General features: G+C 44.4%; 1 protein-coding gene across 7 annotated transcripts in view; it reads right to left on the bottom strand.

Annotated features, from left to right (window-relative positions):
• Positions 1 to 15,608, bottom strand: part of NTRK2 (neurotrophic receptor tyrosine kinase 2) — a 312,241-nt gene extending 296,633 nt beyond the window's left edge. For 5 of the 7 annotated variants that reach the window (XM_080669802.1, XM_080669803.1, XM_080669805.1 and 2 more), the window contains exons 1-2: positions 14,196 to 14,634; positions 13,162 to 13,733 (exon numbers count right to left, since the gene is read on the bottom strand). In XM_080669802.1, the coding sequence (XP_080525928.1) occupies positions 13,162 to 13,370 (209 nt within the window). In that variant the 5' untranslated portion in view covers positions 13,371 to 13,733; positions 14,196 to 14,634. Of the gene's footprint in view, positions 1 to 13,161; positions 13,734 to 14,195; positions 14,635 to 14,712; positions 15,191 to 15,351 lie in introns of those variants that run through there. The other 2 variants (XM_080669807.1, XM_080669808.1) reach the window with 2 other exon arrangements.
• Between the last annotated feature and the right edge of the window lie 1,139 nt (positions 15,609 to 16,747).

The following is a 16,747-nucleotide window of genomic DNA, read 5'->3' as shown; positions in this document are numbered from 1 at the left end:
ATTTAGTGAGGAAAAGGTTGAATTATATACTCAATGGTATCAAGAGACCTGATTGGCTGATTATCTATCTTGGAAAAATAATAAAATAATTTTAATATAGTAATATAACCCTATCTAATAAAGAGGGAATATGCTAATTGACCCTCACCCTGTCGCAAAGATGGCAACGCCCACAGCCAATAAGGAGGGAATATGCTAATTGCTGCCCCACCCTCAAAGGTGGCGATGCTCACAGCCACAAGATGGTGGCACCCAGTCCCCTCAGCCCCGCTGGGGCGGCAGGCACGCTGCAAAGCCAGGCCCAACCCCAGGCAGGCCTTGCTGCTCCATGCACCTGCCTCCAGAGTCCCCCAGTCCCCTCAGCCCCCCAGCCGCCCAGGGCCAGCCGGAGGCACAGGCAAGCCTTGGATGGCGGCTGCCCAGCTGCCCAGGGCTGCCCGAGGCTCAGGTAACCAGGGCTGGCCAAGGCTTGTGCTGCTGGCAGTGGCAGCATCAGAGGTGTGATGGGGCATCCCCTTCCCCTGATCACTGGGTCGCCTCCCGCCCCTGAGGGCTCCCGGACTATGAGAGGGGGCAGGCCAGGCTGAGGTACCCCCCCCCTCCAGTACATGAATTTTCATGCACCGGGCCTCTAGTAATACAATAAAACACCTTATATTTTAAAAAACCCAGATAAAGTTAAGCTTTAAATACAAAAGCATGAAATAGTAATAGTAAAAGAAAATATAAGAGATTCATTTCATACTCTTAGAGAGGGGAAGACTCTTCTTAACCACATTTACAACATAAGAGCCATAAAAGAAATAATAAATTTTGCTTTCAAAGTGTAATTCTATGTTACAAGAAAAAAGAAAATGAGGATGAAGAAAAGGCGGAGGAGGAGGAGGAGAAGGAGGAGGAAATAGTATAATCAGCATCAGAAGACAAGCAAAACATTAGGGGAAGTATAAACATTCTCATTGTTAAACAGATTTTATGACTGAAAAGGCCACTAATCCAATAGGAAAGAGCTAAGGGATATGATAACATAGTTCATTGAAAAAGAAATATAAATGACTTACATACACACAAAAAGACTTGCAACCTGGATCAGAATTACAGAATTCCGAAGTAAAACAATAGTGAGATACTATTTGCCAGGAAGATGATTGGCAAAGGTCAAAGGTCAAAGATTTGATAACAAATAGTATTGGCTTAGCGGCAGAAAAACAGGTGCTTCCAGTTTGGGTGGGAGGATAAAATGATGTGGTCTTCTTGCAAGACATCTTGGCAATATCTATCAAAATCACAAATGTATTGCAAATGTCCCTGCAATTCAAATTCTAGAAAGTTTATCTACAGATAAAATCATGCATGTGTGCAAGAATTTGCACACAAAGTTGTTTAAAAGGAGGTTGGGAAAATATAGTTGATTCATTCAATGGATTACTTTACTGCCTGGTTGTGAAAATAAAAGGTTAGGTATATATGCTGATAGAGAAACATTTTTAAGATACATTGTTAAGTAAAAAAACAAAACAAAACAAAACAAAAAACAAGATGCAGATCAGTGAGCATAAAGGTGGAAATGGAAGGCATATATGTATGTATATGCCCTCATTGTGTACAAACAAACAAAAAGACAGATATGTACTCATTTATGTGAGTAGACTGTTTCTGGAGGCAGACACACAAACTAAAGTCAAAGCTGCTACTGGATATGAGGCTGAGGGATTGTTGGGTTAGTTAGAGAGAGACTACTTTTCATGATACACTCTTTTGTACCACCGGCATTTCTTATCATGTTCAAATATTACTTTAAAAAAATACTTACTAATAAAAATGCCATGCAATGAAAATGCATTTCAGAGAAAATATGTACAAAATCACTTTAAAGAATCGGACAAGCCTCCCAGGCTTGAGCAAAACTTGGCTAAAGGCACTCCAAAGAAAGAAGGTGTCAGTCAGAATTGGTGCTGGGCCCTGGGAATAAAGGGGAAAAACAGGAGTGTCCATCCAGGGGACTCAGGTCTGGGCCAAAGTACTTCAAGTCCTGCATTCCCTTTGTGAAGGCGCTCCAATTATGGAGATGGATGCCTCCGGCAAGCTTAGCTTAATTTCATTTAACATTTTAAATGCAGAATTAAGTGCCCTTGCTCTAATTCCAAGATCACCAAGCAAGCTTCTAGTTATAATTTGTTCGCCTTCATAGATCTGGTGCAAAAGTAACTGTAATGCTGATCTGTGTATTTGAGTCCACGAGACAGTTATATGTCTTATTACATAGCAATATGCTCAAAACTGGTTTTAATTTTTAAACTAAAAAACAAAATGAAATCAACTTTAAATTTATTTTAAGAAATGAGAAGGCCACTGGGCAATTAGAAGCAGTGATATGATAAAATTGGCATTTTTGAAAGACCACTCCAGCACAGTATGGTATATGAATAGAGAAGAGTATACTGAGAGCTACGATGCCAAGTAAGAAGGTTGCAGCATTAGGCAAAAAGGATGGTAAAATGAATTATTGTTTTTGCTTTTCTATGTTAATTTTCCCTCCCAGACTGCAAGCTTGGTAAGAAGAAAGGGCCGGATCAGTCTTTCCACCATCATATTCTAAGCATTTAGCAGGACACAGAGCAGATCCCAGAATATCTGTTGAATGAATGAATGAGGGCAGCAGAAATAAAAAGAACTGAACACATTTTAAAAATTTGGGAATTTATGAAAATGAATGTGGAAGACATGATACTTAGATTAATACAGGCTTTTGGGATGATGATGATGATGATGATGATGATGATGAATTTAATTTGGAAATGTCAAGGGTGACACACTATGACATATTCAGTAGGCAGTTTGGCATATGAGTCCAAAGGTCCTCTTGATCATGGATGGAAACATAGATCAAGACATCATTAGAATACAAAAGGCAACAGAAGTAGTGGATGAGGGTGACATAGCCCAAGGACAGCCCAGAAAGAGCAGCCCTAGGAAAGAAACCCATGGGACATCCCCTAGGGGAGGAGCGGAGAAAAGAGTGCCCACAAGTAAGACTAAAAAGCAGCAGCCAAAGAAACTGGAGGAGACAAGGGAAGTACAGTTGCACTGAAGGAAAAGGATGCTTCAAGAGAAAGAGTGAGAAGGGAGGCCAAGTTCTACTAAGCAAATAAGAGGACAGAGAAATATGCCTTGGATTTAGCCCAAGGTCTTTGAAACTGGTGGTGGAAAACAAGTTCAATGAAGCTGTGGATTAAGAAGAGATTAGGAGCTGAGGAAATAGACATAATGAATACAGATCAGTCTTCTAAGATCAAGCTTTGAAGGGAGAGGGGATAGGGCAAGGACTAAAGAGGGGTGGAAGGAAAGGAAGGAAACATTGCTAAAGGAAAAGTTGTCCTGCTTAAATTCTGATGTTTACAAGGGGAAGAGACTGAAAATAGAGATGAGAGGGAGGTCGCTGATGAAGGAAAGTTTAAGAGGATGGGCTCTGTAATAGAGGTGGAGTGATTGGCTTCTACCACGAAGTGCTCTAGCCCGTCTATCGTAACCAAAGGGGAAGGTGTGTTTCAGATGCAGGAAGCTTGCTCCAAATGGAATATGAGCAAACCAGGACACAAGAATGTCAAAAATTGTTAAGAGAGAAATAACAACACTCACTGGGTTACTGCCATCATAGGGAGTGGAGTTTGGGGATTGCTCATATCCAGTCTACACATCTACGCCTCCCACTATTAAACAGTGAAAACCATGCACATTTGGGAGAAGCACCCTTTGTAAATGTCCCCATATCTCCCAGGAGCTGAAACAATCATGATGTAAATGGGGGTTTAATCCTCAAGTTCACTGACATCCTTATCACAGTATATTAAAATTAGATGTTTGCTCAACTGTTTCTCCCACTAGATATAGGCTACTCTACTCAGAGGCTCCTCGCCTCACTTCCTTATTTGTTTGTAGCACTCCAGTGTCCTTCCTAAGCACTAGTGGAACTGAACTAATGTTTGCAGGAAGTTTGAATTAGATATCAGGCAGCCCACTGGAAATATGTGATAAACTCTTCCAGCCAGCAGGGAAAGAAGGCTTGATGGGCAGAAAGATGAGGCTTGATTTCGGTTTAAGCTCCTGCTTTGAGGGTCAGGAAAGGTGGAGACTGGCCAAAGAGGCAAGCCAATTAGAAATCCCTCTAGAGCACCATCCATAGAAGTGGCCCCCGAGTAGGCTGATCAGACATGAACATGTGGATTCATTGATACAATTGCTGAAAGTGGAGGTAGACAGTACATGGGAAGAAAATGATCTCTAAGGAAGAAAATACAAGTTTGTTTCCATTAGTGGGAAACCCAGGAGGCAGGGAGCCCGTGACCTGCAAACCCATCCGACCTGAACTGCAGAGTTGGACTTGAAGAAATCTCACCCATCAGATTTCTATTGCTTAAGCCACCAGAGAACTGGAGCAACTCTGGGTGGGAGGAGGCAAGGGTGAATTCCAGAACAGAAAAGGAAACACTAGTGCCCATGGCTGACTGATTCAGAACCACACAGCCTTTCAGTGGTTAGCATCCATCCAAGATTCAACCTGCAATTTCAAGATAAGGAAGCTCAGGCTGGTGAGATTAAATGGCTCACCCGGGTTCCCAGGTTCTGATACTATAGGAGAGTAGATGTGAACCCCACATCCCAACTCCCCACCCAGGTCCCTCTCAGGTTCCTATACTTTTCTGTCTGTATGTTAACCTTATCAAGCCAGGTTCAGTGGGAATGATGGTGGTTGGCCCAGGTCATGCAACCAAAGATTTCTTCATAATCTGCTAATGAGGTTTTGCATCTAGATGCGTGTGTGTGTGTGTGTGTGTGTGTGTGTGTGTGTGTGTGTTTTGGGGGAAGTGAAGAGGGGCCTAAGAAACACCACTGGAAACAGAGGGAGAAGACTAAAGAGTGACCACAAGAAAAGGCTAAATGCAGGAGTGCAAGGTAAACGTACCAGGAGCAAAATCTCCTATGACACTCTTGAGTTTGGGGTGGCAGCACCAGCACGATGAAGTGAAAGTGGGAGCAGACCACAAGGAGTGCTGTGGTTTGGGTTGGGTTAGGTTGGGTTTTTTGGAGAGAGGTGCCTGTTTTTGTATCAAACCTTACCGGAGACCTTAGAGACCACACGTCAAGCTCTGGCTCCCCACTCCTCACCCTTGCACACACATTGCACAGATGAGTAAGCCAAGGGAAGCAAGCTGTCCCAGTGAGCAATAGTCAGAGAATCAGTACCAGGTGCCCTCTGCCACCACGCAGCAAGGGACTCCGGGGCACGTGAAATAGAAACAACTTTTTTGACAAAAATGCAAGTGTAGAAGAGCCTATCTTTTTAGATTGCACTGTATTTCAGAGGTCAAAACCCCAAATTCCATTGTCTTTTGGGTTAAATTACACTGCTGTAGAGTTCAAAAATGCATCAGAATTTTTGTTCATGTTGAGAATTGATCAAAGAGGACAATGCAATGGGCCTCTGAGAAGCCAGGTTGGCTGATGGCGTCCAAGTACCTCCCATCAGGTCCTCAGGGAGAGACATCCAGAATGATGCAAACAAAATTAAAAGTCTGGCTGGGGATGTAATGCACAGCATGGTGACTATTGCTAATAATACTGTATTGTAATATATGTTGGAAAGTTGGTAAGAGAGTAATTTTAAAAAGTTCTCATCACAAGAAAAATATTATGACTATGTGAGGTGATGTTACCTAGATTTATTGTGGTGAGCATTTTCCAATATACAGTGCAAATATCAGATCATTATTTTGTACACCTGAAGCGGATGATATGTCAATTATATGTCAATTTTTTTAAAAGTCTGGATAGTTTAAGGAAGTAAACCCTAAATTATTAGGAAAATTTTACAATTCAAGATAATTAAGTATGAAAGAGCCACCATTTAGAAATCCCTCTAGTGGAGTTGTATATATATATTTATATATTCATAGACATCCTGTACACACACAAATAGAATTCTGATGTGTGTGTGTATATGTCTAAAGAACTGCTGAAATATGGAGATTACAGGAAAGGGTGTGGTGCTAAATCTACAATGAAAAACAGGGCTCTTTTGAAGGATTGAAAAGTACAGATTGGTAGTTACAAAATGGTCACATGGATATAAAGTACAGCAAAAAATATAGTCAATTATCTATAATAATAAAAGGGTAATATGCTAATTAGACTGGACATCTTCCAGATGTCCGTCCTGACAAAGCCGGGGCCGGAGGGAAGCCAGCCCAGGTCCCGGGTACCTGCTGGCGGCCGGAGGAGGGAAGCCCGGTCCTGGGTGCCAGAGGGAAGCCGGTGCCGGCAGCTGGGAGAAGGACTATGAATGGTGCCAGGGAACTCTAAATGGTGTGTGATTATTAACGTTTTTATTCCATGCTAGAAGATGCCATATTCCCAAGGGCACGCAAATCCTTATCTTCTAATATAACTCATGGCAACAGCGGAGATGATGATGAAGGGCAAAGACATGAAGCGTTAGTCCACCTCCCCACTGCCGTGCTGTTTAACTTGTGAATATTTACTTGAATCTTTACACTTCTCTTAAAACTACCTGTTCTCTGGGGCCCAGGTTTGGGCAAGTGGGGCTGAGCAGACAAAGCCCTAAGCCAGATACTGGATGGGACTCTAATCCAAATTCCACTCTGCTTGACCGAAGAGCCGATCAACATGACAGTCCCTCCAAGGCCATCAAGACCTTCCCACAGACTTCAGTGCAAGGTTTTAAACCTAAATAAGCAGATGCCTGTAAAGTGCCTTTCAGGTCCCTGGGGAGAAGCCCGGCGTGAAACCAAAGGTACATCTCAGAGGTGTGTTCTTTCCAGGAAAGGCTTCGTGCAGGCCATGGACAGCACCTATGATGGTAGCAGAATACATTCTGGATTGTGCATCAACAACCCTTAAGCTTGCCCACTGCCTCAGCCATTGATCTCAGCCATCAACCTTGGGGTAATGAGAAGTCAGGAGGGAAAAGAAGGCAGGAGAGAATAAGTATTCTCCAGCCACAGGTCTTGCATGGGCGCTAAGGCTGACTTTGTATAAAGGGCTGTGGGTTCCTCCACTTACATAACTGATTGTAACAGCGACTCCAAGAGCAGCAGCCTCCACTGCTCTGTCTGCTCTGCCCTCCGTCCAACCCCCAGGTTAGCATCCCTCATTGCTACCAACTCAGAAAGGCTTTCCTTTGCAGCTCAACTTTTGTGTGAATTGCTTAGTGAAGAGGAAGACTTGAAATTTTAAAAGAATACAGTAAACTAAAAAAAAAATGTATTTATTTCTATGAACATAAGATCATTGCTTTGGGATGAGTAGCTCAAGCACCTTTTAATTGCTTTGTCTTTAGTAGAGACATGTTTTCACAGACTTAGCCCGACTAAGCCTGTCTTCATATCTCTGATGCTTCTAAAATGGTGGGCTAGAGTCAGCGTGAGTCCCAGGACACACAACAGAGGGGCGGCTCCCTAAAGTAAAGGCCATGGCATTTTCTCTGCCTGCTAGGAAAAGGAGTTCTAGCTGCCACCATGTTTTTAGTGCATCACGGCCTTACTAACTTCATTGACCTGGTGCATGCAGAGGGGGGCTGAAACAGACCACTTCTAAAGCCCCTTCGCCTTCTGTGGTCCTGATTCTAAGTGATGCTGAGACCCACCAGGCCAGCACTAACATGCCAACAGCCTTGGACCCATAAGGCCAGCACTAACATGCCAACAGCCTTAGCAGCAGATTATATTTGAAAAGACACGGGAGAAGATTTGACTTTGGGTGGTGGGCACACAGCGCGAGGTACAGATCTTGTAACATAGAAATCCATACCTGAAACCAATATGATCGCATTAACCAATGACACCTCAATAAGTGTAATTAATTAATTAGTTAATTAATTAAATTTAAAAAGACACAGTTTGGGGAACTCAGAGCAGACATTGAAAACAGGCACATGTAACAGATGACACCCAAGATCCTCATTCTCTCACACCGCCAGGCTCTGACCACCCCACACCATTCTTTGACCTCAAAGCTGATGTACAAACCTCAGAACTTCAGAGCCAGGAGAAACTTGTCTGATCACTGACTCGAAAGCCCTCAGTTTACATCTGACAAGCTCAGGCCCAGAGACATTAAGGGGCTATTTCCAGACTAGGTAACACCGGACTCCAGTTTTCTATCTCAAACAGGGTTTTGTGAAACATGTAAACTTCATACCTATGCATCATATTTCTTCCTAGATTTATATCACTCACAACCATTCACTCCTTCATCTCCCAGATCAATATTTATGACTTCTCAGTCCTTTGGGCATCCCAGAGAGCAAAGTAAGTGGTGAGAGGACACCTGATCATGTGGGATCATTGCCTTTCTTAATGGAAATCAATCAGCAAACAAATGGAGAGCTAAAATTATCAGGCCACTGTGGGACTCCGATCTCTGTGCTACCTGCGGGGGGGGGGGGGGGGAGGATTTGTGTTTTAAACTCACTAGACCAAGTAGTTTATGAAAATGATTAATCAGATATTAATAATCCAAAGTTGAGTTTTATTCTCTTCTCTCATACATCAAACAAGTAAAAAGTCTGCGCTGCCTAAATAATCTCTCCCACAAAAAAATCATTCTATTGATTTATAGATATTAAGAAGAACAAAACTTTGGCACTGCTCCAAAGGGCAGCAGGTTCAATGCCACATTTTACCATATAGTTTTTTACCCTATCAGAAACTCTCCAGAGAAGTGGTAAAGCTAGTCTAGGAATAATGCCGGTGTGTAATATTCAACCATGGTTTGCAAATGTATCTTTCTCTACAGGCAAGGTGAGCAATGAGTTAAAAGTAGAGGCACTCGCTTAGTACTAAAGGCAAAAAGAAAAAGGGGAAAAATTCTATTTCCTTTCCCAGCTAAACAAAAACTCTAGGTTTTATGCTCCTACGACCTAGATATAGTCAAAGAGATCATACAGAATGTTCCCAGGGAGAAAGAGACCTCAACTCTTCAGCCAACTTTTCAGCTCAGAAAATGTCTTTACAGGGGAATACTGAAACAGAAACAAGCAGAGTTTTATGGGATAAAAACAGTGGCAGATCTAAAACAAAGCTAAACTCAGTACTGGGGAGTTATGACCAGGCTATTGTAACTTCCCATTACTTGTTCATAATAACGTATAACCCAGGCTTTTCTCTTAACTCCAATGCTCTGAATTCCCATAAGGAAATATCACTTTTCGGAGAAGAAAAAAAAATCAAATACATTTTCCTGGATAGTCGATGAGAGGGAGAGGGGGAGGTGGAAGAAAGTAGGGTCAGAAGGGTCATGGGGCTTTTCAGTTGTTTGACCCAATGTAACAAAAACCTCCATAATGTAGAGATGGAAGGTATGAAACTCAGACTTCAACATCGTTGTGCTGAGCTGAATTCTGAAAATATCTTCACTATGAAGACAGCAGGTTTTCAACAAGAGCTTGCAAGCTGTATTAAATAATGAATGACATAAATTAGCCTGCCTTATTTATTAACAAGCCCAGTGTGGCCTATGTAACCACACTCAAAACTTACTCTGAGGTTCTTAAATACATATAAAGCACAATTCAAGCATGGAGGGGCTGAGAAGTAAATGTCAGAGTCATAAAAACTGATGCCTTTCACTGAATCCTTGTAAATGCCAGAACTTTTATTTAGTACAATTAATTGCAATGGAAAAGCTTACTAAGGTGAGAGGGCCAAAATCAATGTATTAATGACATAACATTACAGTTGCTTAACCAAGCCAGCAATAAATTGCACATAGAAGCTCTGGCGGCAGAAACTGCAAATTCTATTTGTGCTGTACTGAGAGGAAAAATATTACACTTGTCTCTAAATATTAACCCCAAATCAGAGAACATCACACAAGAAATTGAGAAAAGGGTCATCATTGGTCTTCATTAAAATGTAGACAATATAAAAATGCATTCTCTTTCACAAAAATGTGAATATACTTAACACCACTGAGTGGTACAGTAAGAAATAATTAAGATGGCAAATTTTATATTATATGTTTTTGACCACAATAAAACTAAAATACCTGACCTATTTTAACCATGCCTTTTACCACTTATGTGAGACAAAACTTGTCCTTTGCAATGCATTTTGGCACCTGATAAAACTGAGACTTAAATGGCCCGTTACATAATTCCAACAACAGGCTTTACTCCTGAATTCCACTTATATGTGACAATGGTGTTAATTTTAAACTGGATTTAGTATAGCTTTGGTAAGACCATAACCAAATAACAAAAGTGGGCACTTCTCAGCAGTGTGATGATAGACAAATCTAATACATATCTGTAGACAGAGAGATGTAGATCTAGATGTAGACCATGTTAGTGAGTAAAGAGTATGAGACACAGACACAGGGATGGAGAGATTTTTCATAAAATAAAGTCAAACACTGACTCTCAAAACAAAATGTCAGCTTGACTTAAAATATGCATGTAGAAACAAAAATAAACTTATCTCTTACTTAATCAATACATATATTTTTAAATGTTCTACCATGACCTTTATCTGAATTCTAAAAGGCACAGTGGTTATATTTTCCCCCAATGTATAGTTATTAAAAGATATACTATTTTTAAATGATATAGTCAACTGTTGCTTCAGTTTATTTACTTATATTATTTCTACTTTTTTTAATGGGAACATGTAAGTTTAGCTAAGCACCATTAAACCAGAACTTTGAAACATGTTATTTTAGGAATACCCTTGGGACTAATAAGTTTTTTTTAAAAAAGTGTAATTTGGTTCCAACTGTAGCTGGTATCTACTGGCCAAGAATTGAAAAGCTGTTCAAGCAAATATTAATATGTAAGAAAAAGAACACAGATGGTGAGAGTGAAACAAGCTCATCCACTGATGTCATTTTGATATCAAAACAGCAGAATTCAAAATGATGATGCTAAGTGCTTTCTAAACAAGAATTTTCGATACATTTTATAGATAAGAACACCTGGGGCTCAAACTGGCTGGGCTCAATCAAAGCTGAGGGACAGAGCAGGGAGCATACTTTTTCCTATTGGCCAGTCAAATTCCCCATCCTAAACATTTATGCATTGATACCTCTCAATGATCTTAATTTCAACAAATTTTCAAACCAAAGGATAAAAAAACAAGAGTAGAAATTAAGAGTGCCATCATTGAATGAGTAACTGTGACAAGTGCTTTGGTAAATATAACCAAAAAATCCATTTTAAAAAGCCTGAAAATAGGAATCTGCCATTGGATATAAAAACAGCAACAACAGCAATTATGAGGACTAATATAAGAAAGCTCTGCTCAAATCTATTGATTTCCTCTATCTCAGGCAGCTAAGATAAATTTTAAATTTAAAAAAGAGTTTTAGTGTCCTTTTCTCTGATTGTGATTTTAAAATATTAAAGTGAAAAAAAATGTTAAAATGAAAATGACTAGCTTATTTCATTTTCTCCCTCTTTAGATTGTCTATTGCCTAAGACAGAATTTTTAAAAACAACATCTAACTGTACAAAGGCACTCCCCCTGATCTCAAAATAGTCTGAAGAGCTCTGAATTCTATATGGCTTTCTCCATCCATCTGACTACTGACACCCCATCTCATGTAAAAGACACATCCTGACAAAAGGCCACAGACACTCTGACCAGCTTGGTGAGCTTGGACCAGCCCAGCCTAGGGCCAGCCTAGGGCCAGCCTAGGGCCAGCCCAGGGTCAGCATGGCCAGGGCCCTACCTCAGGCCCTGACTGCTGCTATCCTGGCAAAAAAAAAAAAAAAAGATTGAGAGCCGAGCATCCTGGATTCAGCCTGACAGCTGGCTGCTCCCTGCACATCTCAGTCCTGCTAGGCCAGCATGTTTCCCCTCTGTTCTGTTGTAACTCCCTTCTGCCTGAGCCTTATAACAAGAACATCCCCAGTAGAACAAACAGAGACTAGGAAGGTCTCTTACTTACATGAAGAAAAAAACAGGTTATCTCGGTCATACGTTGGCAGAAACAGGGTGTGCGTTTTCTGTGGGGGAAATATGCATGCGCACTCGACAACCGGAAGGCCACAGCCCAAGCCCTACTTTCAGGGCTGCCTATCTTAGTATCAAACACGTAAGAGAAACCTAGAGAAACTTTGCATTACAGCCCTCTACGTGGATGAATAAAATCTCATGTTAATGGAATAAACGGCAATGTTGGGGAGGGGGAACTCCTCTAGTAGAGTTGATAGGAGAATGCTGGAGGAAGGACTGGTGAACTCCTACTTGCTAATGTATTTGTCACAAGGCATAAAAAGAGGAGACAGAAATGCACAATTCTGCTTCTCCATCAGATCAAAACAAGCTCAAATATTGCCAGGGACCTAGGGTCCCATGCTAAAGGCAGCATTCATCTGAGGACTACACACGGCTTTATCATATCCAACCTTGTCCTGGGAAATTATTCAAAGTGGACAATTAAAATTTATCATCCAAATGGTCTTAAAATTATATCTCTGAGAAGTCAATTCCAAATTAAATCAGACCAGGCTTTTAGGCTTCCAATGATCACATTTTCTCTTTTGAGCAAGTGCTTTTCAACACTCAGAACTTCTCCTCTTACAGAACATGTTCAAGGCCATCTCTGGATGCAATCTCCTAAGTAAAACCTCGATGTATAAAATGAAAAGGGACATGGGTCAACTCCAAACCTCAGAGAAAGATGTTAGGGGGGGAGACTCTAACCCCCTTCAACAAATTTTAAAAAGTTAATTATCTTAACCTCCTTTCCAGTAAATATTACTAGAACTCCTCCTAACACAACATACACATGGCATCTTATGACACAAAAAATGTTCAAAACTAAGTTATTGCATATGGAAAACCTAAAGCACACCCAGCAAGACTTTGAAATATAAAGTGCATATAGAATGCCTTCCCACAGGTATGTTATTCACATATACTATATTTAAAACTTATTTTAAACTGTCACACTTCTTCCCGTGTTATCAGCCCCAGGCCAGTGAAACAGACAGGTAACTGACAGGTGGCCCAGCCCTGCATGTTCATCTCTGACTTCTCCCCAGACTTGAGACAACATTCATGCCCAGGATAGACTCGCCTGGCCAGCCAGGGCTGCATGGGGACAGGAGAGAAGAAAGAAGGGAAAACACCAGGAACTCACATTTCGGTGATGTTCTCAGGGTCTACAGTGTTATCCAACCTCGGAAATGCCATGATGCCAGGAATAGGGTCGCTGCACCAGATCCTAGAGGCGCTGCATTTGCACGACGTGGGACAGGCGAGAGCGGCCCTCCAGAAGCCCACAACCAGCCAGCAGAAGCCCCAGAGCCGTGCCATGGCGGGTCCATGCCACCTCGTCCAGGACGACATAGCTAGCCGCCTGTGCCAGCCCCAGTCAGACTGAGTACGTGTCCCTGCGCTGCACCGGCCGGCCTCCGCTGCCCGTGCTGGGCGGTCTTTGCCGCGCTCGCTGCTCTCTCTACTCGGTGTTGGTCGCGGGCCCCCGCACAGCCCAGCGTGTCCGGGGCTGAGCTATCCTGGCGGGCAGCACCGTTCACAGTGGCAGAGGCATCTCCGGCCTCCTCACAGGAGGCGCTACCGCCGCTAGGAGCTCCGCTGTGGCCGCCGCAGCATGGCCCGGCGCGCCGGGCACCAGCCCGCGGTGCTCCCGGGACTCTCTGGGACGCAGGCTCCTTGCTAGACACGCACTGAGATCCCAGACGCACCTCGGGGCTGAGGACAAACAGACATGGGTAAGACTGAGCGCAGGACCCCAGGCACGAAGAATTGAGGCACTCTCCTTTGGGGCTCGCGTCACCCCCACCCCAACCCCAGCCAAGAGACTGTGGAAAGATGAGTGCCCAGCTCCCACCCCAGAAATAAACTTGCCCCTCGATGGCACTGATGCCTCTTTCCAAGTCTGAGGCTGAGGGAGGGAAGCCAGGGCAAGGGTCCCTGAGAATGGATTCCATGGCACAGGCCAGGAGAAGGACCCTTTAAAAAGGGGACGAAGAGACTGCCGCTGCAACGGCTTGGAGACGGGGCCCCAATGATGCTGCAGAATCTGCCACCGCTGCTGGGTGCAGGGGGCGCGGGCAGGTGGTGCGGCACGTCCCACCTGGGGAGCCGCCTCAGCCGCCCCAAGGGGGGACAGTAAGGGCCGAAACTACGAAGGGCACTGTCCGCGCTGCTCACCCGGCTCCGGCGCCTACCGCCTGCCGGCGGCGCCTGGGTCCAGGCTTCTCCTGCTGCCGAGCACTGAGCGCAGAGAGCGCAAGCGAAGGAGCGAGCGAGACTCCTGCTCCAACCCAATTCCGGGAGCCACCGCCGCCGCTGCTGCTGCCTCCGCCTCTGCTACTGCTGGCGAAGTGACGTGAGGGCTGACGCAGAGCAGGGGCAGAAACTCCAGAAAATTAGTCTGAAATCCAAAAACACACACGCTCATACACACACAAACCCATAATACCCTCCAGACAAAAGCAACAAGGAGGGGAGGGGAATCTGGGGGCGAGCGGGGAGGAGGGAGGCATCGGTGCCACTGGCCAGAAGCAGACAGCAGCAGCATGTGGGAGTTCACACACGCGCACATACGCGCACACGCACCCATCCAGGCTGTGTAGACGCGTGCGCGCGTGCGTGCGTGCGTGTGTGTGTGTGTGTTTCCCTGTGAACGTGTGTGTGCGTGTATGTGCGCGCATTTAGATCCTGGTACCTCTGAGATGGACCGTTCCGCCGCTCGACGCCTCCCAGTTCCTAATTCACACCGCGGTCTCTTCTACAATTGCACTAGAGGCTGTCTCCTTTTTTGAAATGGAAACCAGGTTCGGTTCAGCTGTGAAAAATACGCTGATTCTTATCACAGGAGTCTTCCCTCCCCGCTGCGTTCTCCTTTCCCACCCTGCCTAAAAGGGAGGGTGAGCTATCTTAAAAATAAATAAATATTGTAAACACCAAAACGTGTTCGGCATCGGTAACCAAGGATAACCGCCCCCATTCGGGGACATCTATTTGGGAACCCTGGTGGTTTTGGAGGGTCTTCCTGTTGGTGCTTTTGTAGAGGGAGGGGAGTTTCCAAACGCAACTCTAGCTCTCTAAGTGGGTCTTTTTCCTGCGGTTTTCTGGCATCACACTCCCGGGAAATAGAGACTTGTGAGGGGAAGGGAGTGCGCCTGATTCGTATTGGGTTCCCTAAATGCGCGGCAGCAACCCTGGCCTGTCCGATGTGTGGCACCGCGTCATTTTCTCTCACCCGTCAACCTGGCAGGATGCAACCCTTCCCAAATCGTAACCTCACTCCCCGCGATGCCCACCCCGACTCGGGGCACCCAAAGCCCTTGCTCCCCTGCCGTACCTTGTGCGTTTTCCTAAGAGCGCGAGTGTGCGCAAACGCGTGCCCTGCGCCCGCGCTACCGAGAGCACGACAAGCATCCAGCTACCAAGAAGCCCGCAGGACCAAAGCCTCAGGGTCTCACTAGAGACAAACAAGGCGATCCTGGAGGGTCGGGTGACAAACCATAACGGCTCTGTGGGCTCAGTTAAATGATGGCTGAGATAGCTGTAGGGCATTTGCAAGCCTGATCTGTGAATACGTCTTCCCATTTGCGGCTCAGAGAGGCTGTTTTTCCGCAGTCATTTAAAAGGAACTGGGAAAATGCACCGCAGTGCCAGACACTTCCGAGGGCTCTGGTGCCCCCGCGCGGGGAGAGAGCGCCCAGCACGCTGGAAAGCACAACCCAAGGGCCACGGCCTAGGCGGGCACTGCTCTGGGCGGGCCCAGGCGCCAGATGCGCAACCTGCGGAACCTCCAACGCCTGCGCGCCCTTGTACAGCTGAGTGAAAGGCGGGCAGCTCACCGCGCCAGTAAGGGCGACTGGATGGGATCTCATCAAAATGATAAGAATGATCACCCATCTGCCTACAGAGGCTGGGTGAGAGAATCGAAATATCCTAACGTCCAGGTAAATGCTTTAATCTCCATGTCGTTTTAAATATTACAAAGGAACAGAAAGCATCTAGTGGGGTTTTTTATACAGATCTCCAGCGATGAGTGTAACCACACACACACACACACACACACACACACACACACACACAATCTCGATTCAGGGCCGGAAGAAAAGGCCAGCAGGTCTGTCTCTCTCCATCATCACTGGATTGTGACACCTATTGGGTGCTGAAAGGCCAGGCTGAAGTTCATTTTTCTGCTCAGCCACCAACTCCTGCTGGGTGAGGACATGCCAAGGAAGGGAAGCAAAGGGCAAAAACGTCTTGGTCCAGGTCACACAGTAAAACTCTTCTGCCTATCTTGCCGATGTCCTTAATGGAGATGCCCCTACAGGACACCTGGGGGGAGGGTGTGTGCATAATTACCCACATCTCTCTCTCTCACAACCCCCTCTCACCCCATTTTTCTCAGAAATGGCCCTTTGCGTCCTACTGGCCACAAAGTGTCAATACAACATCAAGATTCTAATTATGTTAGAATATTTTCAGAATTTGTATTATAATATATACTATTGTTAGATTCTAAATATACCTCCATCGAATATCTCCCATATAAAATTAGAACTGGCAGACCCACTTCTAATTACCCTTTACCTGCTCAGTTTTTTCCATAGTCCTTACCATTTTTAACAGATCATTTACTTACTTATTATATGTAATGTTTACTATATTTCTCCTAGTGGAATGCAAACTCCTTGAAGGGAGGAGTACTTTTGTTCTTTGCTATATCTCAAGGACATAGT

The sequence above is a fragment of the Plecotus auritus genome, assembly GCF_963455305.1.
Source record: "Plecotus auritus genome assembly, chromosome: 5".
Taxonomy (NCBI): domain Eukaryota; kingdom Metazoa; phylum Chordata; class Mammalia; order Chiroptera; family Vespertilionidae; genus Plecotus; species Plecotus auritus.
Note: the sequence above shows the minus strand (reverse complement) of the source record. Positions and strands in the feature narration are given on the sequence as shown.